Below are 23,283 nucleotides of genomic sequence, written 5' to 3' on the forward strand. Positions count from 1 at the left end.
AGCCAGACTGACCTGAAGATCCCACAGAGAGAACAAGGTAACAAGTCACAACAGATACGAATTGTTAATTCGAGTCTTTCTTTTGTTAAACAGTAAAAAGGAAAGCAAAGAAAAAAAACTTCTAGGCTGCACTGGCAAGTGGAAACACTAGAGGGAGTTGTGAGCACACATTCCTCTACGACTGCTCCTCCATACCTTTCTGACTGCTCTCAACTGGGGTCAACCAAGGAGGGACACTCTGTTGTAAATGGCCCTTCAATTTGTTGTTGGTTGGTTGCTCAGGTGTGTCTGACTCTTTGTGATGCTATGGACTGCAGCCCAGCAGGCTCCTCTGTCCATAGGATTCTCCAGGCAAGAATACTGGAGTGGGTTGCCATTTCCTTCCCCAGTGGCTATTCCTGACCCAGGGATAGAACCCACATCTCCTGCATTGTCAGGCAAGTTCTTTACCGAGTCACCAGGGACGCCCCTGGCCCTTGGGTTACCTGCTATCAAACCCCACTAACCTCTGCATTTGACTGGTTCCCAAACCAAGTCATCATGAAACCAGCTAGGGCACCACGTGACTGTAAAAACAGCCCCAAATTACTTCCCTCCTTCTATGGACACAGACTTCTCCCACATTTACCCCGGGCTTAGCTATCTGATTTCATTTGATCAATGGGACATTAATCAAGAAATGTGACGCAAGCAGAGATCGGGAAGGTACTCGGGCAGGGAACTTGCTCTCTCTGGCTGCTTTGAGGAAACTGTCAGCACCATCATGTGCAGCCCATGCTAGCTCTCTGATGCTGGAGGGCACGTGGCTAAGTCAAATCTGTGGTCCCAGCTGACACGGAGGCGACTCACCAGGCATGTGAGTGAGCTACACTGGACCTCAGGCTCCCGCTAAGCCAGCCCAGGGCAGGAGAATGGCTCAGAATGATTCATGCCCCTACTTGTAGAACAAATTTATTCTTCAGTAAAAACTAACAGATATATCCTACAGTCTGAATAACCCACCCTGGCATGACCTCAATGGAAAACCAAGATGTTGATGGATGGCCAGACGGAAAGAGCCTTCCACCTAAGGAAACCCAAGCCACACCACAAGGACAAGGTCCCACTCCAATGTCATATCTCTTATTAAACCTTTTGTGATTTCCAGTCCTCAACTGAGCCTGCGCTCAACTTGGCATGAACTCATGCTCAGTTATTCTGCTTGGTCAATATTCTCATGCTGTGTTTTCAAGCCAATAAGCCTCTCAAAAGTAGAGAATGACTTCTGTGTTATTCCTGTATTTAATGTAAGCAAAAAAAAAACAAAACAAAAACAAAACCGACTATTCAATTCAACTTAAAATTGATCATTAGGGGCTTCCCTGGTGGTCCAGTGACTAAGACTCCACGCCCCCAATACAGGGGGCCCAGGTTTAATCTCTGGTCAGGGAACTAGATCCCACATGCCACAACTAAGACCCAGTGTTAAAAATGTATATTTTAAAAATAGATCATTTTAAAAAAAGATAAATGTGATATCTTTGTACTGTTCTGTATGTTTGAAAGCTTTTTATAATAAAGCTTCTATAATAAAAGGCTTTAATAATAAAGCTTCTATAATAAAAAGCTTTTATAATAAAGCTTCTATAATAAAAAGCTTTTATAATAAAGCTTCTACAATAAAAAGCTTTTATAATAAAATGTGGGAGGAGAGAGGGAAGAAATAAATCTATTTTTTCACTTACTGACTACACACTATAAACACTATGGCCTTACAGAATAAGTTTTGTTTCCCACTTGATTCCTAGGACTTAGAACGATGCCTGGCCCATTGGAGCTACTCTACAAACAGTTGGAAAATGACCATAAGAAAAGATGAAAAGGAAAACAGCATTCAGGGAAAGTCAGAGGAAAATAATCAAACGTCCATCATTAGATTAACATCTGCTTCAAAGTGTTCATGTGCTTCAGAGGGAGATGGCACTGGTAAAGAGCCCCACCTGCCCCTGTCCATACACCACTCGGGGTGGGGGGTCCCCACCACACACCCTGACCCCGTGTGCAGTCACCTGTCCTCCCAGCAGGTGAGTGTATGGTCATCAAGTGTCAATCTGCTTTCCCAGGCCTGTTAATGCCAAAAGTATTTGTAATGCTCCTTAACCAAATAGTATGTAAATGGACAAAATTAATTGAAAAAGAACAAGTTCCCTGTGTCTACAAGAACCAGGTCAAATGCTCTGCAAAGTGAGTTGTTAAAAAACAGCTGTCAGATTAGGTAGAAGAGACAACCCTTAAGAACTAGAGAAAGTCTTACCTGGGAGGATCAGATTGCTTGTGAGCACCTTTAAATCTCACTCCCCTTGAAAAAGACTGGGAATGGGAATCATAGACACTGGACTGAGGGGTGAGGGTTATGGAAGAATGACCGTGGGAAACCCAGGGACCAGGCACAGAGCAAAGGGCTGGGCTGCACATCAAAAGTGGGGACGTGGAATGTACATTAGTAGGTTGTAAATTAAGATTAAAAAGTGAACGGTACGTTTATACAATTTTTTTACTGACATTTTTATTGACCCGTTTCCGGTCCTGATTGCCAGGAGTAGAATGTCTGCTTCCCGATCAAAGGGAGAGAGTTTACAGTTCAAATATGGTCACCTGAAGAGCCACTGACCTTCGGAAGGGTGGGAATCCACAGAGCAGTATGTACGTGATCACGCCAGCCGCCCAGACGTCCACCTTCAGGCCATAGCTGGGGAAACAGAGCAGGTGGGAAGAGAGGCTGGACGCTACTCCCACGAACCCGCCACAGGACAGGAGCCTTGGTTTGTTAGGGGAAAAGGCCTTTCAGTACCAAACCACTGGTTTCATGCAGATGAATGAACTACCCTTTGGACAAAGGTGTCTGCTCTTCTCCCAACCTCGCCACTATCTGGATTCCAAGACTGGCCTTGGGACAGAGGTCCAGGCCCAGGGCTCTTGGAAGTACAAGCACAAACTGGAGTTCCTGGGATCAAAGTCACGGGGCAGGGATCAGCCAATCCTGCCCCCCATGTTCCCGGGAGGCGTGTGAATCCACTGCAGCAGTCGTGGCAAATATACCTGTTCCCAGAGTTCAAGCACTAACCCAAACCCCACAGGCATACCCGGTTTCAGCAATGATTTCAGGGGCCACGTAAGTCGGGGTGCCGCAGACGGTGTACAGTGGGCCTTCCACCACAGTGGCCAGCCCGAAGTCTCCCAGTTTCAGAGACTTGGTCCCATCAGGATATTCGCACACCTGGAACAGAAACCAGCGAATTCTCAGAAGTGTTTTTCCCTCAGTGATCGCAACGGGGGAGCCTCTGGAATTGGGCAGAAACGACACAGATGCATTTACCAACAAATCCTAAGAAATCTCTCCTTCTGATATTAAGGCCATGGCTTATCTCTGCTGTTTTTTAGTTTTGTGTTTTGATTTTTTGGCCATGTGGCATCTTAGTTCCCTGACCAGGGATTGAACCTGCAGCCCCTGCATTAGAAGCCTGGAGTCTCAACCACTGGACCATCAGGGAAGTTCCTCTCTTGCTTTTTAAAGCTCTAATTTTTCTTTTTAGAGATGTTGCGTGTGATCTTGATTGTGTCAAATATGAAAAATATATTTCCTACATTTGCAAAAAGTCCCTTACCTAGGAGTAGAATGAACATGCGTGCATGCTGAGGGGTGGAGGTGGGTGGCTTACCCGGTTCGCTTGAGAGGCCCCCGAGCCTCAAGGCAGGATGCTGACCTCTGCTGTGTGCGTGTGGGGTTGGGGTGGGTACTGCCAGCCTCAGAAATGGTGTTTATTAGAGGTTGTCCACTAAAGCACTAGGTGCTCTGCAACTCACATGTTCAGTTTACAAGATCCAATTAGGACCTGCTCTCCAGACAACGATGAGCATAAACAGTTGATCCAGCCTACGGGAGAACCTTGGAAATCTAGAGAGAAAATGACCTTTCGGGTGAGACAGCCCAGGCCTGCAGGGCAAAATACTCCGCCCATTTGTCTGGTGACCTGGCCCCGATAGCCCCTCTCCCACCCTGAGCACGTTTTGTCATCTGTGGAGTGGGGTAACAGCTGGTCCCTGGTTCACAGTCCCGGTGTGAGGGCAAGATGAGATGACGCTCAGATCAGGACGGGGTGAATGTTCCTTCCTTCCTGGAAGGAATGGCTGATTAGATCAGGTGGATCATCATCTTGAAAAAGGTTTAACAATGCTGGTGAGGATGTGATGTGTTTGCTGACATCGAAGCAGCTTTTCTAGAAAGTATGGCAGTCCTATGTAAATTTCTTAATATCCTTAATGACCTGTGATCTGTAAATTTACTTCTAAGGGAACAGAGATGGATCCAAAGGTTATACTCAAGAATGCCAACCTCAGAATTCATCTTCTGTTTTTTAAAAACTAGAAGCAACATAAGTGGCCAACAGGTTAATGACTTAATAAATCACAGCAAATCACACAATTCAAGTAAATATTAATCCTATGGGAAATATTCAATGTATTAAATAAAAAGGAATATTCAGAATTATATATATATATACATACTATAGTACCCTAAAAATGTTAAGTTTACTCTAGGTGCATTACAGGTTACTGTACTTTTCTTCTTTATACTCTTCAGAAGTTTCCAGAATGTTTACAATGAACATCGTTCCATAATTCAGAAAAATTAATTTTATATATAAGCAGACTTTCCTTATGGAATAAAAATCCAGAAGTCATTATAAATGGATGGTTTTAGAAGCAAACAAGCATATATAAGAACATAATTTGAGATCTGACCATATGAGTTTTAATAAGCCATTTGCCTCTTAGATGTCCATTCTGAAAACACTGAATTTCGAAATAACTGCAAAAACCTAACATGTACTTACGTCATGACTTTCCTCTATTTTTACATTTTAAACATATATGCTTGTGTTTCCTTGTATCCCACTATGAACTGAACCAGATTTTCATCTAAATCACTACTTAATAAAGGAAGAGAAAATTTTAGCAAATGACGTTTTTTCAAGATAAGCACATAATGACATCGTCCATTAGTCTGATGTGTAATGATGGGGAATGGTTTATAAACTCCTCAATAAAAAAAAAGTCAAGAACCTCAGGCCTTCCTAATGCCAATGACCCCCATCTTAATAGGTATTTTTTAAGGATGACACTGAAATACCTTTCTCACTTGTGACGCTTCTCAGCAGTTGATGAGGAACAGTTTTCACCTCAGTATTTTAATAACTGCTTCCATGTTGATATTCTAAAGACCACGCTCAGCAAGCATCTTTATGACTTTCCAGTTTCACCAGACTGACGGTGAGGATTTGGGGGCCCTCACAGATATTTATCACTCTGCATCAGCCCACAGCTCAGCAGAAGCATATTCAAAGCTACTAAGGATTCAGCCTAAAGCAGCAGAAACCAGGTTCTTTGCCATGTTTAGTCTTAGGATGACTTTCCACCCATTATGTTTAATGTAAACATTAATGAGAACAATCTGAATTATAGTTAGAATTTATGATGCATTTATTGCAACCCAGACTTGAGAAATTCCCTAAGCAATTGCAGTGATAAGAACATTATAATTCTAAATGTATCATGAAAGTAAAAAAAAGTTTTGTTAATATAATTTTGTTTTTACAACTTTACAATATACTCATTAGGTACATTTTTTTTTTAATCATGTTTATTTTAGATGTTCAATTTAGGGATGCCTAGGGGTATTTAAGAGCTGTTGTTGGATACTCAGAGGTCCCAGAAGTTCCATTTTTCATGTCCCCTACAAGGAATTCAGAGTCGGATGCAGGAGCATAAATAGAAAGGGACTGAAGAGTTTATAATCACTGAACAATGTTTGAGCAAGTGGTACTCTGGCTAAACGCCAAAAGGGAAGTGTCAAATAGGGGAGACAAGCCTGAACTAATAATATTTTATCCGATTTATCTCTCCTCAGTGCTAGACACAGATGCAAATATGTGAAAAAGAATGTAAGCAAATTTCAAGTCTTAGCTGGAGATTGTCTTTAAAGCAGGAAAATATATATACACACCTATAAATCTACGTGTACACACACATTTCTGACACTCCTTTAAGAAACTGACACTGGTGTGCACACACATGGCTTTGCTTTAGGAGACCAGTCTTAAGGAAGAGGTGATAAATGCAGAGACTCCAAGGCCTCATTCTGGCAGAGTTCAGTTCTCCTCAGTAAAGGCCTGGAAGACTCCCACAGTCTCCCAAACACCGTCTCATCGCAGTTCTGCAGTCACCCTGCTGGGCAACCAGGAAGGGAGCTGTTATTCCACGTTATAGACGAGAAACCGAGGCCCAGCAAAATAAGTTTCGAGTGCGTGGCCAAGTGGGATACCAAAGAAGTCCATCCCATCCACCGCACTCTCCTGCGTCTGGAAGGCTACAGGGTGTACAGACTCCGGGTGGGACGTAACCCAGCACCCCCGTGGGAACGCTGGCTCTGCTGTGCTCAGATGCTCCGCCACCAGCTGAGAGGCCCTGTCCAAGCTGCTCTCAGAACGCAAAACTGAAAAATGGCAGGAACGCACACCCCACATACAAACTGCATGCTGCAAGTTCTCTAAATAAAATGTCAGCACCGTGATTTAGAAGGACCTCAGACATGCGAAACCAGCCCTCTCCTCTCCCCTGTCCCCAGAACCCCTGGAAAGGCGGAATTTATCACTGCTCTCTCACAGTTAACTCTGACCGGGCGCCACCGGCTGTAACTCATGGCATTAATGGCCACCCCTGTGCTCCCTGACACGGCGACCCATACATCTCCGCTGGCAAGGGTTTAAATTACCACACGGCTGCCAGACGAGGGGATGCAAATGAGACGTCTGGATGCCCGGTGCTCACAGACGGGACTCAGAGTGGCGAGGGGCTGGCAGCCCCTCCGCGGACTGGCTTCTGGCGCCGCGACGGCCCTCTCTCAGCCCTGCTGACAGCAGCGCGCTGGCGGCCTCCAGGTCTGCGCGGGGGCCCTGGGGTGGCCGTGGCAGGCGCACATCTCACTGCCACTCGCCATGCAGAGTGTCCACTGCCCGCTCCATGGGCCTCGCGTGCTGCACGGAGCCTCATGCAGGCCTCACCCAGGTTTACCCTCCTCCTCCCCGCCTTTGGGCAGCAGAGCAGGGCTGGGGCCGGGGAGGCACCCTCGGCTCTACGGAAGGGCCCGCTGGCCCGCGCAGCCCCCATGGGGTGGCCGCCGCAGTCACCGCTGTGCCCCTCAGCACCCGCGGCTGCTGCGCTGAGACGGGCGTGGAGGGCAGCGTGTCCTTGGGGACACCCGGGGAGCCCTGTCACCTCTGCGTGGGAATCCCGTGGCCAAATTCGGCCGGCGGTGGAGGGGTTTGGGGGATGCAGACACGCCCCACAGCCTCCCGGTGCAGGAGCAGGACACCAGGTCCTCACGTGCCCCTGGGGCCTGCTTCGCCACTGTCCCCACTCCTCCTCAGAGTTCAGAACACCAAGCCCAATGACACATCGTGCTTTACACACCAGGGGTATTTATTTTCCTAACAGAAAGAAAACACAGTCCCTCAAGGCAGAAGACTGTAAGAAAACAAATGACGCTTTTAAGTAGACGCTGAAAAATGATCAAAGGGCACTATCAAAAGAGGAAACAGAACTGTGGATCAGGAGGGCCCAAGAATGGCACCACAGCCTACCCGTCAAAGCTCACTCTGCTCAGCAATTATTGGTGTGCTGCAGGCAGGACGCAGGGTGTGAAGACCTGGGTGTGAGTGTCAGCTTCAGGTGAGCTGAGTGACCATCATGGCCAGTCACCAGACATTGACTTCTCACCCACTGTGTGCTCGTTCAGGACGTAAAGGTGACTGAACACACACCTGCTCTATGGGTGCTTACTACCTAGAGAATGGGAAAGACTAGAGAGCTCTTCAAGAATATTAGAGATGCCAAGGGAACATTTCATGCAAAGATGGGCTCAATAAAGGACAAAAATGGTATGGACCTAACAGAAGCAGAAGATATTAAGAAGAGGTGGCAAGAATACACAGAAGAACTGTACAAAAAAGATCTTCACGACCCAGATAATCACGATGGTGTGATCACTGACCTAGAGCCAGACATCTTGGAACGTGAAGTCAAGTGGGCCTTAGGAAGCATCACTACGAACAAAGCCAGTGGAGGTGATGGAACTCCAGCTGAGCCATTTCAAATCCTAAAAGCTGATGTTGTGAAAGTGCTGCACTCAATATGCCAACAAATTTGGAAAACTCAGCAGTGGCCACAGGACTGGAAAAGGTCAGTTTTCATTCCAATCCCAAAGAATGCTCAGATTACCACACAATTGCACTCAACTCACACACTAGCAAACTAATGCTCAAAATTCTCCAAGCCAGGCTTCAACAGTATGTGAACAAAGAACTTTCAGATGTTCAATCTGGTTTTAGAAAAGGCAGAGGAACCAGAGATCAAATTGCCAACATCCTCTGGATCACTGAAAAAGCAAGAGAGTTTCAGAAAAACATCTGCTTTATTGACTATGCCAAAGTCTTTGACTATGTGGATCAAAACAAACTGTGGAAAATTCTGAAAGAGATGGGAATACCAGACCACGTGACCTGCCTCTTGAGAAACCTGTATGTAGGTCAGGAAGCAACAGTTAGAACTGGACATGGAACAACAGACTGGTTCCAAATCGGGAAAGGAGTACGTCGAGGTTGTATATTGTCACCCTGCTTATTTAACTTATATACAGAGTACATCATGAGAAACACTGGGCTGGACGAAACACAAGCTGGAATCAAGATTGCATATATGCAGATGACACCACCCTTATGGCAGAAAGCAAAGAACTAAAGAGCTTCTTGATGAAAGTGAAAGAAGAGAGTGAAAAAGTTGGCTTGAAGCTCAACATTCAGAAAACTAAGATCATGGCATCTGGTCCCATCACTTCATGGGAAATAGATGGGGAAAGTGGAAACAGTGTCAGACTTTATTTTGGGGGGCTCCAAAATCACTGCAGATGGTGACTGCAGCCATGAAATTAAAAGACGCTTACTCCTTGGAGGGAAAGTTATGACCAACCTAGACAGCATATTAAAAAGCAGAGACATTACTTTGCCAACAAAGGTCCGTCTAGTCAAGTCTATGGTTTTTCCATTCATTATGTATGGATGTGAGTTGGACTATAAAGAAAGCTGAGCACTGAAGAATTGATGCTTTTGAACTGTGGTGCTGGACAAGACTCTTGAGAGTCCCTTGGACTGCAAGGAGATCCAACCAGTCCATCCTAAAGGAGATCAGTCCTGGGTGCTCACTGGGAGGGTGTCAGGGGACATTCAACTTTAAGGAATGCAATATGTTGCACTTTTCTTCCTTTGTGTACCGTGTCTCAAGAATTCTCTGTTCCTTATCAGTTTCTATTCCGGGAACAAGTAGAGCTGCATGCAGTTCTCAGGACTGAGATCATGGGAAAGGGTACATGCTTGGATTCCTTTCAGTAAATCCCTTCAGTGACTCAACATCAGTGACCTTGCATTTATTAGACTATCCATTTTGCTGCAACTGGTGGAATTTCATTCTTTGTAATGGCTGAGTAGGAAATGGTAACCCACTCCAGTATTCTTGCCTGGAGAATCCCATGGACGGAGAAGCCTGGTAGGCTATAGTCCACGGGGTCGCAAAGAGTCTGACACGACTGAGCGACTGAACGGAACGGAACGGAATGGCTGAGTAATCATTTTTCTAAAGATATATAAGCCTGCATTTCTGCTAATAAAATACCCTTGCTCTTCTAGAGACTTGGGTCCCCCGCGTTCTTCTCTCTGTCTTCATTCTCATCGGAGCATGGAAACCTGCCAAGCTCACTTTCTCACCTGGGCTTTCAAGACCTCCTTGAGGGGATGCCCTGTGCCTTCGTGAGCAGTACAAGTCCCATGCATGGGCTTTGTTGGTTTTCCACATAACCCGAGAGATACTGGTCTCTCTCTCTCCTTTTCCCTCTCTCTTTTCATAGACTCCGGTCCACCAGGCCCTGGTCTGTAAAGAAGACCACAGGAGGACTGATGCTGATCCTGAAACTCTAATACTTTGGCTACCTGATGCGAAGAACTGACTCATTTGAAAAGACCCTGATGCTGGGAAAGATTGAGGGCATGAGAAGGGGATGACAGAGGATGAGATGGTTGGATGGCATCACCGACTCAATGGACATGAGTTTGAGTGAACTCTGGGAGTTGGCGACGGATGGGGAGGCCTAGTGTGCTGCTGTTCATGGGGTCGCAAAGAATCAGACATGACCGAGCAACTGAACTGAACCGACCTAGAGAAAATGACAGATAAATAAATGATAAAATCACAGAACCATGGTAGTGCAGCAGAAACCAGAGGTGACCAGGACTGACTGCCTGTGCTCAGGGAGGCTGGGGTGAAGTCAAGAAGACATGCCTTGTTCAGTATGTTCAGAGTTGAACCTTTTTACTGGGGGACAGGATGCTGCAAACAAGACCAGTATGGTGGCGCTTTAGTTGTTAAGTTGTATCCAACTCTTGCCACTCCAAGGAATACAGCCCACCAGACTCTTCTGTCCATGGAATGTTCCAGGCAAGATATTGGAGTGGGTGGCCATTTCCTTCTCCAGGGATCTTTTCAATTCAGGGATCGAACCCAGGTCTCCTGCACTGGCAGAGTGGATTCTTTACCAATGGAGCACACAGTATCACTTTATGATGACCAGTTTAGACATTAACAATGAGGTTTAACACTGCTGATAAAACTCTGGTCTTCACCAACTCTGGGGCCTAGGGAAACCTGTGTTTGGATGAACATGATACAGGAGACATGATACAGATGAACATGATACAGATAACCTCACCTGCCAAAAAGTAAGGATGATGATGGTGATGCTCAGCCCTGAAGGGTGGGGACAGAGAAGCCAAGTATCTTGTGTGTACTGGTGCACCTGTGTAGGGAGAACTCCCAAACTGCCTTCTCTTAAATTTCTCTAGAGTGTAGACATAAGGACTGTCCCCAGTCAGCAAGCTACATTTAGTGATTAAGGCCACCATGCAGTGAGTTACGTCTGGCTTTAAGGCGAGTGCCATGCTGGCCAGATGCATAGGGAACGGAGGACCAGGACAAGAGATTGGAAGGGTGAACTGGGACCAGACTGTGACACTGAGCATGGTAGCAGGGTAAGCCTCTCCTCTATAGAGCAGCAGGACAAAGGCAACTTCCAAACAGGAAGAGTCAGCATCCCTGGGCTCAGTTTCCATACCCGCAAAGCTGAGCTGAACAGACTATGGTAGATGTTCAAAGTTCTGTTCTGCACACAAGTGAACCCTTCCACTTCTGTCAACTATGAGCCTCTAATTCTGTCACCAATTTATCCAGCAGAATTTTTTGCCTCATAAAGTAATTTCCTGTTTGTCTTTCTCCGGTTAGTTCCAGCCATTAAAACATAAATGAAAATGGGTTTTCTGGGCTTCCCTTGTGGCTCACAGGTAAAGAATCTGCCTGCCAATGCAGGAGACACAGGTTCGATCCCTGGTCTCGGAAGACCCCATGTGCCGTGGAGCAGCTAAGCCGCTGTGCCACCACTACTGAACCTGTGCTCCTGCTGAGCCCATGTTCTGCAGCTACTGAGGCTGCCTGCCCTTGAGTCCATGCTCCACAGCCAGAGAAGCCACTGCAATGAGAAGCCCCCGCACCGCAACTGGAAAAAGCCCGCACAGCAGCAAAGACCCAACACAGCCACAAATAAATCAACAAATCAAAAACTTTTCAAGAAAAGAAGAAAGAAAATACGCTTTCTCATGTCTGGTAAACAGTAAATGCAGAAGCGCAGATCAATTCAAGAAATCCATTAACACTTTACGGTCACTGACTTGATTTTCTAGATTTAAATTCTCTTGGCCCCTTACCTGCAGGGTTGGTATAGATATTAAAATGTCACAGTCTGCACAAGATTGTCTGCATGTGGTTTCCATCACTTTAAAGGGAGAGCAGCCTGAGTTGGAACAGAAAAGGCAGAGACGACGTACCAAGAGGTTCTCGGGCTTGATGTCTCGGTGCACGATGTTGAGGGCGTGGAGGTACCTGAGGGCGTTGGCCAGGTTGTACACCATGGCACTCCCATCCCTCTCCGTGTACTTGGTTGAAGAGGTAATTGCATCAAAGAGATCTCCACCCTAGAGAACGTGTAAAAGGACACATCAAAACATCAACAGTGGCAGAAACAGACCCACAGACTTGGAGAACGAATTTACGGTTACCAAGGTGGAAGGGTGGGAGGAGGGGATACTTAGGGAGCTTGGGATGGACATGTACACACGGCCATGTTTAAACTGCAGAAGCGACAGGGACCTGCTGCACAGCACAGGGAGCTCTGCTCAATGCTAAGTGGCAGCCTTGATGGGACGGGGGTTTGGAGGAGAATGGGTACACGTGTACGAACAGCCGAGTCCCTTTGCTGTCCACCTGAAACTACCACAACGTTGTTAATTGGGTATACTCCAATACAAAATAAAAACAAGTTTAATTTTTAAAAAAATCAGCAGTAGCAGGGCTATGAAGGGGACAAACAAAGCTCATCAGCCTGAAGGAGATGAGAAAAAAAAAAGACACAAGTGCCGCGCAAATGAATAAAGATCCATTTCATAAATAATGGAAGTTTCAAGGCAGCACCGTGCATTTCCAGCGAGGGTCTCTGAGAATGCTGCTGAGTCTCGGGATCCAGCGCGAACGGACCCTCCTGCGACCTCTCCGCCTCTCACCTTGACCAGTTCCATCACCAGGAAGAGCTCGGTGGCAGTCTCCATCTCCTCAATCAGCATGATGATGTTTGGATGCTTCACTCTGCGCAGGATCGACACTTCGTTCTCAATCAGATGTTCCTGGGGGAAAAGGGTTTAGAGGGGTGGATCAGACACGACGGAACAGGCTTTGTTCCCACGTGCCAGAGGACAACACAGCCTGTGGATGTGGGCCTGCAGGAGCAGAGACAAACCATGCCCTGGGGATAAGACAGCCAGCGTGGCCACTCACAGAAAGAACGGAGGGACCTCAAACAGCCCTCGAAGGGCTCAGCGTGCTGTCTGGACTGTAAGACACGCTCCCTCCTGCCTCTCTCCTTCATTCCCAACACTTTAAGAGCTCATGATGCGGTGAGAGCTTGGGCTTGCCACACTGTGCTTTGTAATGCAGCTGGAATCACTTTTCCCTCTCAGTATATACTCAGAAATGAAGACAGCATGTAAGGAAATTTGGCATACTTATGGGATACAACTTCCAGCCTTATATAAACATTTTTAGCTTTTAAACTATTTACCAACATGAATTTGAATTTTATGTTGAAATTTGTGAAAAAGAAACTTTCTTCCTCTGTATTTGGGTATGAAACCACTCACCAGATAGATGTTCCTTATCTTGTATTTCAGAAGTCAGGAAACATATAGTACCACAGGGACCAGCATCCTCATTTCAACTCTAATCACTTCTCTGAAAACACCACCTGACTGTCAGTCCTGGTGGGCAATGTGGTTGGGATCAGCACCGCACCAAAATGTTTACTCACGGCATTAAGGAATTATTCTTAGTGTGCCAGCCCGTGAATCATGAACAACGACTGCTCTATTTTGAGACGTTAAAAATCTCTCAATAATGTCACATTTGTTGATCCTCGTTAACTGTAATAATGAATTGTTTAGGGAATGTTCTGTAAGACTGCTAACTGCCCTATTTTACACTTTAGGTTTTCATATAGTTTTCTTTATATAAGTTTACCTTATAAGAGCTATCATTTGCTACCCAAATACACATACATGCATATAAATCCATAATGTGTATGTGTCCCTCTCATCACCCTTTTTGCCTCCTCCACTCTCATGAATCTCAGAACTAAACTGAATGTCCCACTGCAGTAGCAAGATCATTATCTTATCTCTAGTTCAGTACACCATTTATGGTTCCTCTCTTATCTCCATGCCTCCAAGTATATGTGTACTTTTACTCAAAGCAATCTCAAATATTTCTGGACAATAGATGAAAGCATAAACTATAACAAGCGAATAAATAATATCCAGACAAAAGTCTGTTGCAGCCTCCTGTACATGGTGAGTGGTGTTTTTTGAGTGTTGAATGCACTGTGTTTGTCCAAATGTTGGCAAATGACAGTATAAACATTAAACAGAAGTAGGGGAAAGAAAAGGGCTTCCCTGGGGGCTTAGTGGTAAGGAATCTGCTGCAATGCAGGAGCCTCAGAAGATGTGTGTTCAATCCCTGGGTCAGGAAGATCCTTTGGAGGAGGGCATGGCAACCTACTCCAGTACTCTTGCCTAGGAAATCTGGTAGACAGAGGAGCCTGGCGGGTTATAGTCCATAGGGTCGAAAAGAGTTGGACATGACTGAATGACTTAGCACACACACAGGAAAGAAAACCACCATTCCCCAGGAAACGAGTCCCTTTCTGTCACTGTACAGGGTGCTTGAGTAGCGTCTCCACACTTATTCTTAGAACAGTTCTTTGAGGGGGGGCATGCAAACCTAGATTCCTGACATCCAAGCCCACATGTTTTGGAATCTTTCAAAATGAAAATGACAGCTGTCAAGCTGAAACTGATTCCTTGAAAGGTTGGAACATCGCCCTGAGGTAGGCTCGAGGCAGGACCACACTAGACTTCGTACAAAGCAAAGCATCTATGCCTACTAATGAGTAGGGCTGGGAAGATGTAGCTGGTTCTGGACTCGGCACCTGGGGAAGAGTGGCAGTTTTCAGACCCTAACCGACCACGGCAGAGAGGCCACAGGGCTGCCGACCCAGCTCTGGCCGCACAGCGCTGACTTACAGAGCGGCAGCAGGCAGGCACAGAGCCCTGGGCCCTCCCGAGGCAAGCGGCTGGGCAGCCGAGCCCTTGTGGCCACGGGGACAAAGACTCAAAAAACCGTCCATGTTCATACATTTCTTTAGAAGCCTTTGGCTCATCTGTGCCAGCCGGGTCCTTAATCACAGTAACCGCAGAGGTGGCTGTACCTCTATGAACAGGTAAAGGCAACCGAATGACTTTATTTCACTCTGTGTGCCAAGTCGACACGGTAGTAAAACAGGCGTTTGTTTTTGAAGCTTAATGGATCTATCATGTCAGCTCTCCTCCCGCCTCTCCGTTGCCCAAGGTTGGGGGGAGTCTATAAATGTACCTCTATTCAGGGCTCTGTATGTGATGCTAATTTCCAGGGACATATATAAAATAATTCGCATCACCAGTACCCCAAGAATGCGCTCAGACTGCAGGTAAAATAAAGAGTCCAGCACACAGGGAGCCTGCACCTCTCCAAAGTCATCTTCTTCATGCAAAGGCACAGCAGAGCCTCTTCTGGGATGCATTGTGCAACTAGCCCTGGGCCTCTGGCCGTGTGACATTTCAAATATTAAGTGGATATTCCAACAACATTTTCCACCACTATTTATTATCTTGGCTTGCTATATGCTGCTCAACAATGGCTAGTATTCTATTTTGTTGGGATGTGGGAGCTATTTATTTCCCAACCTCTGACTATGCCTGTAAAAATGTCTTTGAAGGAACAATCCACTTTAAAAGTAAACCATCCTCAAAAGCAAAACGTTACAGTGCACAAAAGTCTTTACAGATGCTATCTTCCTACTTCTTAAACAGCCCATACGTAATCATTGTTTCTAAAATATAAAGACGCTCTCTAGGTTACAGTTTCCAGAAAAATATTTCTAAATACAAGATGAACATCACTTTTGTCTCGAACTGTGCTGAACTTACATTATTTAACCACCCACCATCATTTATGCTAAGTGATTCATGGTTCATCCTCCAAATAATTTACATATGAATCATTTCCTGGCAGTATGCCAAGGTTTTGTGTGCGAGAATAAACGACAAAGAAAACTGCCAACTGGGCAAAAGATACAGTCTTATCCTTGGCCAGGGTGGTTTGTAACATCTAAAAGAGAGATAGAGCCAGAGACAAACGGATTTGGGGAATAAACAATGCTTCCAAACCGAAGGATTCATCTTATGTCCAGTGTTTCCCGCCTGTGTCCTTTGTCTCACTGAATGAACCTGGGTGCCCGGAGCAGAAGGGCATTCTACCCTGACCCTCCTTCCCGCATCCTCCTGCCCAGCTCATCGGTCACCTATCCTCACCAGGTCTGCCTTCTCAGGAGCCTCAGAATACATTCATTCCCTCTTTATCCCTTTTGCCAATCTTTTTTCTAGGCCTCCAGGCATCCGCAAAGGCAATTTTCTCTGGAGCTTTCTTTCCCCACTTCTCGGTGAACTCCTATTTATTCCTCAGAACCATGGGGGCTCTCACCTCCTCCAGGTAGCCTCCCCTGCTCAACCACAGCTGGGTTAGGAAACCTTGTCCTCATAGCCCCCTGCGCTCACTCCACTCAGCTCTCACCCTGCTATCTTGGAGGTCTTTGCTCACCTTGCTCTCCAGCAACCAGATGGTTCGTTCTTGAGTAAACACATCACACCGCTCACTGTTAAAAGTTTTACAGCCGGTATCTATACTGTGGGGGGAGCACTGCTGAGGATGGTACAGTGAGAGAGACAAGATGTTCAATAGTTACATGTGATGAGTGTGGCTGGTTGAACAATGGCCACACAAAGTTACCAGGTCTTAATGCCTTGAACTTGTAAATACTACTGTCAGTCAGTCAGTTCAGTCACTCAGTCGTGTCCGACTCTTTGCGACCCATGAATCACAGCACGTCAGGCCTCCCCATCCATCACCAACTCCCGGAGTTCACTCAAACTCATGTCCGTCGAGTCATTGATGCCATCCAGCCATCTCATTCTCGGTCGTCCCCGTCTCCTCCCACTCCCAATCCCTCCCAGCATCAGAGTCTTTTCCAGTGAGTCAACTCGTCGCATGAGGTGGCCAAAGTATTGGAGTTTCAGCTTCAGCATCAGTCCTTCCAATGTACACCCAGAAATGATCTCCTTTAGAATGGACTGGTTGGATCTCCTTGCAGTACAAGGGACTCTCGAGAGTCTTCTCCAACACCACAGTTCAGAAGCATCAATTCTTCGGCGATCAGCCTTCTTCACAGTCCAACTCTCACATCCATACATGACCACTGGAAAAAACATAGCCTTGACTAGACGGACCTTGGTTGGCAAAGTAATGTCTCTGCTTTTTAATATGCTATCTAGGTTGGTCATAACTTTCCTTCCAAGGAGTAAGCGTCTTTTAATTTCATGGCTGCAATCACCATCTGCAGTGATTTTGGAGCCCAAAAAAATAAAGTCTGACACTGTTTCCACTGTTTCCCCATCTATTTCCCATGAAGTGATGGGGCCAAATGCCATGATCTTAGTTTTCTGAATGCTGAGTTTTAAACCAACTTTTCACTCTCCTTTATCACTTTCATCAAGAGGCTTTTTAGTTCTTCACTTTCTGCCATAAGGGTGGTATTGTCTGCATATCTGAGGTTATTGATATTTCTCCCGGCAATCTTGATTCCAGCTTGTGCTTCTTCCAGCCCAGCGTTCCTCATGATGTACTCTGCATAGAAGTTAAATAAGCAGGGTGACAATATACAGCCTTGGAACCAGTCCGTTGTTCCATGTCCAGTTCTAACTGTTGCTTCCTGACCTGCATACAGGTTTCTCAAGAGGCAGGTCAGGTGGTCTGGTATTCCCATCTCTTTCAGAATTTTCCACAGTTTATTGTGATCCACACAGTCAAAGGCTTTGGCACAGTCAATAAAGCAGAAACAGATGTTTTTCTGGAACTCTCTTGTTTTTTCCATGATCCAGCAGATGTTGACAATTTGATCTCTAGTTCCTCTGCCTCCTCTAAAACCAACTTGAACATTTGGAAGTTAACGGTTCACGTATTACTGAAGCCTGGCTTGGAGAATTTTGAGCAGTACTTTAATAGTGTGTGAAATGAGTGTAATTGTGCAGTAGTTTGAGCATTCTTTGGCCCCATGAACAGTATGAAAAGGCCCCAAGGTAGATCTTGAAAAATACCTCCTACTTTGTATGTAAGTCAATGAAGTCAGAACACTCCCTCACACCATACACACACAAAAAAACTCAAAATGGCTTAAACACTTAAATACAAAATAGGACACCATAAAACTCTGAGGACAGAACACAGGCAAAACATACTGACACTAGGTTAGTCTCCCAAAGCAATAGAAATAAAAGCAAAAATAAACTAATTAATCTTATAAGCTTTCATACAGCAAAGAAAACCATAAACAAACTAAAAAGACAACTTACAGACTGGGAGAAAATATTTGCAAACAAGAGCTTAATTTCCAAAATATATAAACCAACTCATACAATTCAAAATAACAAACAACCAAATCAAAAAAATGGGCAGAAGACCTAAAAAGACATTTCTCTGAAGAAAACTTACAAATGGCCAATAGGTACATGAAAATATGCTCAACACTGCTAATTGTCATAGAAAGGTAAATCAAAACTACAGTCAGATATCACTTCACACCAGTCAGAATGGCTATCATTAAAAAGTCTATAAATAACACATTCTGGAGAAGGGTGTAGAGAAAAGGGAACCTTCAGACACTGTTGGTGGGAATAAAAATTGGTGCAACCTCTAAGGAGAAGAGTATGGAGGTTCCTTAAAAACCTAAAAGTGGAGTTACCATATTATCCTGCAACCCCACTGCTGGACATATGCGCAGAGAAAACTCTAATTCAAAAAGATACATGCCCCCAGTGTTCACTGCAGCACTATTTACAATAGTCAAGACACGAAGACAGCGTAAACATCCATCAGCAGAAGGAAACGTGGTACACATATACAATGGAATATTACTCAGCTGTAAAAAGAATGGAACCACACCACACGCGGCAACATGGGTGGACCTAGAGATTATCATACTAAGTGGCCTAAGTCAGACAAAGACAAACGTCATCCCATACAACATCAAAGACTGGAGTGGGCTGCCGTTTCCTCCTCTGTGGGACCTTCCTGGCCCAGAGATCAAACTCAGGCCTCCTGCATTGCAGGCAGATTCTTTACCATTTGAGCCACCAGGGAAGCCCCAAATCACTTGTATGTAAATCTAAAATATGACACAAATGAACTTATCTACGAAACAGAAACAGACTCACAGGCACAGGAAACAAACTATGGTTACCAAAAGGGAAAGGGGGTGGGGAAGGGATAAACTTAGGAGTCTGGTACTAACGGATGCAAACTAGCATACCCCTACGACAACCAGGTCCTCCTATATAGCACAGGGAACTATGATCACCATCTCGCAATAACCTATAATTTAAAAAATACACTGTTTATAATAGCCAGGACATGGAAGCAACCTAGATGTCCACGTGCAGACGAACGGATAAGAAAGCTGTGGTACATATACACAATGGAGTATTACTCAGCAATTAAAAAGAATACATTTGAATCAGTTCTAATGAGGTGGATGAAATTGGAGCCTATTATACAGAGTGAAGTAAGCCAGAAAGAGAAATACCAATACAGTATACTAACGCATATATATGGAATTTAGAAAGATGGTAACAATAACCCTGTATACAAGACAGCAAAAGAGACACAGATGTATAGAACAGTCTTTTGGACTCTGTGGGAGAGGGTGAGGGTGGGATGATTTGGGAGAATGGCACTAAAACATGTATATTATCACATGTGAAATGAATTACCAGTCCAGGTTCGATTCATGATTACAGGATGCTCAGGGCTGGTGCACTGGGATGACCCAGAGGGATGGGGTGGGGAGGGAAGTGGGTGGGGGGTTCAAGATGGGGAACACGTGTACACCCGGGGCAGATTCATGTAGATGTATGGAAAAACCAATACAATAATGTAAAGTAATTAGCCTCAAATTAAAAAATAAAATAAAATAAATATATATGGATCAGTTCAGTTCAGTTCAGTCGCTCAGTCGTGTCCGACTCCCTGCGACCCCATGAATCACAGCACGCCAGGCCTCCCTGTCCATCACCAACTCCCGGAGTTCACTCAAACTCCTGTCCATTGAGTCGGTGATGCCATCCAGCCATCTCATTCTCTGTCGTCCCCGTCTCCTCCCACCCCCAATCCCTCCTAGCATCAGACTCTTTTCCAGTGAGTCAACTAATCTTTTTGCTGTAAACCAGAAACACAACATTATAAATGAACTATACTTCAATTTAAGAAAATCTACTTGGAAGAACCCAACACACTTTCCATCTCCTGAGCCCCTGCTCAGGCTGTGCTGACCACGGCTAAGGCACTTCCGTCATTCCTGCCTATTCAAGCCCTGCGTGCACGCGTGCGTGCATGCTCAGTCATTCAGTCACGTCTGACTCTTTGTGACTCCATGGACTGCAGTCTGCCACTACCCCACTGCTCAAGTTCAGCTCCAATGCTTCTTGCCCTAAGGCATCGCCACTGAGCATCTGCTTCTCTCTCATCTGCTTCCCTGAACTCCCAAAACACTCTTTACAGAATTGGTATTAATTTGTACGTTAAATCACCTTATTCCTAGCACAGAATCTCACACAAACATCAGATGTTAGATAAACAGTGAATTAATCTAACAACACTCATACACATTACAGAAAAAGCAAATAGAAAGTCAGAGGTTAAGAATTTTTCCCCAGGTTCTTATTACAGAAACAAAGGCAGAAATTGAACTTGGAGCAGGAGCATGATGGACTAACCCAAAGATCCGATCACTGCCCTGCCTCTGTGTGACTTCTGGGAAGCTATCTAATCTGTATTTCTGTTTCTTTATCTGTAAAACCAATACATCTGTTTGCAAGTCATTAAAGATAATGTGCAAAATTCCTAAATGTCCAAGCCTTGAAAGATAACACATTTTGATAAATGGATAGATAATACATATTGGATAGATAATACATTTTGATAATTGGCAGATATTGTTTTCAGCATTATTACTTTTCTGTGTACATCTCACAAGGCAGAGGTAATGAACAATGCCCCAAGAGAGTGTCTTAATACTTGCCCTAAGAATGTGTTTAAAAAAAAAATTCTCTATACCATTTTTCCAAAGTATAAAATTCAGTGGAAAAATCTACTTATTGAAAACAAGTATGAGATGAACAGATACAAACTACTATACATAAAATAGACATGCAACAAGGATTTACTGTACATTCTATAATGACCCAGAACGAAACACTGACATTATCTGAAAAGAAATAACTGAGTCACTTTGCTGTACACCTGAAACCAACACAATATTGTAATCAACTATCCATTGTTTTAAAAAGTTTTGAAATTATAATTTTATACAATGTGGAAATAATTGTTAAGTAAGCAAAATACAAGGATGAAAACTAGCTATATGAGCATGAATTATAAAAATACAATGACATTCAATAACAAGGAAAAACAATACCTCAATTTTTTTTTTTTTCTTCACCCAAATGTCTGAAGTGACCTATTCATTTGCCTTAACACTTGGTGTATCAGACTGTATTTTTTTGCATGAAGATCTTTTATTCTACTACTGAGACTGCTGCTTAAATTTTAATCAGGTAAACAGTATTCTTTCCATAATTATTTTTAAACTTTTTATGAAGAAATACTTCAATGCAATTGTTTAGAACCTGGCTCCCCAAATTGCAATACATTCTGCTTAAATCACACAATATCAGATACAAACAGCAACACCCACTTCCATATGGAGAAAGTCTCAGCAGTTGAAAATGTAATCAGATTGTCAGCACGATAGGTAAAAACACACAGAATTATTTAAAGAAAATTAAATTTAGAAAAACCTTATTCAAAGAAAAGGGAGCATTTTGCACAGACTCTGCTTCAGTAGCTGTCACAATGTAGTAAAAAGAAAAAAAAAGTGTATGACAAATTTGCCTGCTGGATTTACATTCTGGGGGCTCTGAGAAATTTTACCATAATTATTTTCAGTTTTCTGTTAAAAATACACAATTTTGTAAATGTCTGATGAAGAATAGTTTTACGAGTTCCATAAATATAAGAAGACTACTGTCACATCAAGTCCTCCTAGTAATAAGTTCTGAACCCCTCTGGCCTGTTAACAGCTAACATGTGTTAAACTTTTACTATATACTGGAACGTTTCTACATATCTTACATGCCTTAATTAATTCACAATAACTTATATCTTAAATATTATTAATAACTACATTTTAATAGAGGCACAGAGGGGCTAACTAATTTTTCCAAGGTCACACAGCAAGAAGACACAGGATTAAACTTAATACAATCTGTCTAGAGCAGTACTGTTCCACGGCAATGTGATCCACACACGTAAATCTAAATTTTCTAGCAGCCATGCTAAAAAATATAAAAAGCAGGTAAAATTTATGACTTATTTAACCCCAAATATTCAAGATATTACCATTTCAACATATAATCAAATACAAAAGATATTAAGTATTGTACATTCTTCTTTGAGTATTAAGTCTTCACAATCTGTTGTGTGTTTTACACTTAGCAGACATTTCAGTTCAAACTGGCCACGTTTCCAGTGCCAGGAGCTCAGAGTTGGACCATGAGTACCAGAGCCTGCTCTCTTTCCCGCTAGGCTAGCTACCAGAAAGGAATCTAAAAAGGTCTTTGTTGTCTTTATTAGAGAATATTTCTCTTTTCAAACATAGTTAAAATATCAGTAATCTAGCAGCATCCCATCATTTGATTTCCCCCCCCCCCAGCTGGATCTTGAGAGTGGGACAGAGAAAAAAGTTCATCCACTTGGAGAGACAATCCATGCTGTGTGTGCGCATCTTGCATCAGCTCTCGTTACAACTATCTTTCCAAGGATGTCTGTACAGCAAACATGCTTGGAACACAAAGACAGTGTCTGCCCTGGCTGGGAGGGCGGATCTGTTTCCTGACCACGGTAATAATGTCTTCCTCTGAGGCAGAGGATACTAGTGGCTCCCTCCTAAGACTGGGGGCTTCCCAAGCTTGGGGATCCTCCCCTGTGACAGAAACCCACTATGGGCCTTGGGAGGTAAGAGGAGCCAACGCCAGCACGGAGCTCACGCTACCTGCTATGCCAGAGTAAGTGTTTTTTTGTCTCTGACCCAGGAATGTTGTGTCTTCTGCCACATCTATAAAGCTAGAAGGCTAATTCGTTAGTCTGAAAGTACGGTCAAGTCTCAGACCCCTCACTGTTTTTGACACAAGTTTTTTGTGTTGCTAGGTTCTGAAATAGGCATCTTCCAGAGAAGAGAACTTACAATTTTTGATGGTTAGGACAAAGATCAAATCAAGTTACTGTTTTAGGATTAAGGTTTCAGAAAAATGGCAGGAAAAAAAAAGCTTGATACGGTTT

General features: G+C 44.2%; 1 protein-coding gene across 7 annotated transcripts in view; it reads right to left on the bottom strand.

Moving 5' to 3' along the window:
• The window catches only part of DCLK2 (doublecortin like kinase 2), a 194,985-nt gene that overhangs the window by 10,258 nt on the left and 161,444 nt on the right, over positions 1 to 23,283 (bottom strand). For all 7 annotated transcript variants that reach the window (XR_008683063.2, XR_008683062.2, XM_055404803.2 and 4 more), the window contains 4 exons: positions 12,753 to 12,872; positions 12,021 to 12,167; positions 3,123 to 3,256; positions 2,651 to 2,728 (listed from right to left, as the gene is read on the bottom strand). Coding sequence is in view for 5 of the 7 variants with exons in the window: in XM_055404803.2 (XP_055260778.2) it covers positions 2,651 to 2,728; positions 3,123 to 3,256; positions 12,021 to 12,167; positions 12,753 to 12,872 (479 nt within the window). In the remaining 2 variants the exon portion in view is untranslated. The remainder of the gene's footprint in view (positions 1 to 2,650; positions 2,729 to 3,122; positions 3,257 to 12,020; positions 12,168 to 12,752; positions 12,873 to 23,283) is intronic.

Source organism: Moschus berezovskii, chromosome 19 (genome assembly GCF_049115385.1).
Source record: "Moschus berezovskii isolate FMDL1 chromosome 19, NW_MosBer_1.0, whole genome shotgun sequence".
Taxonomy (NCBI): Eukaryota; Metazoa; Chordata; class Mammalia; order Artiodactyla; family Moschidae; genus Moschus; species Moschus berezovskii.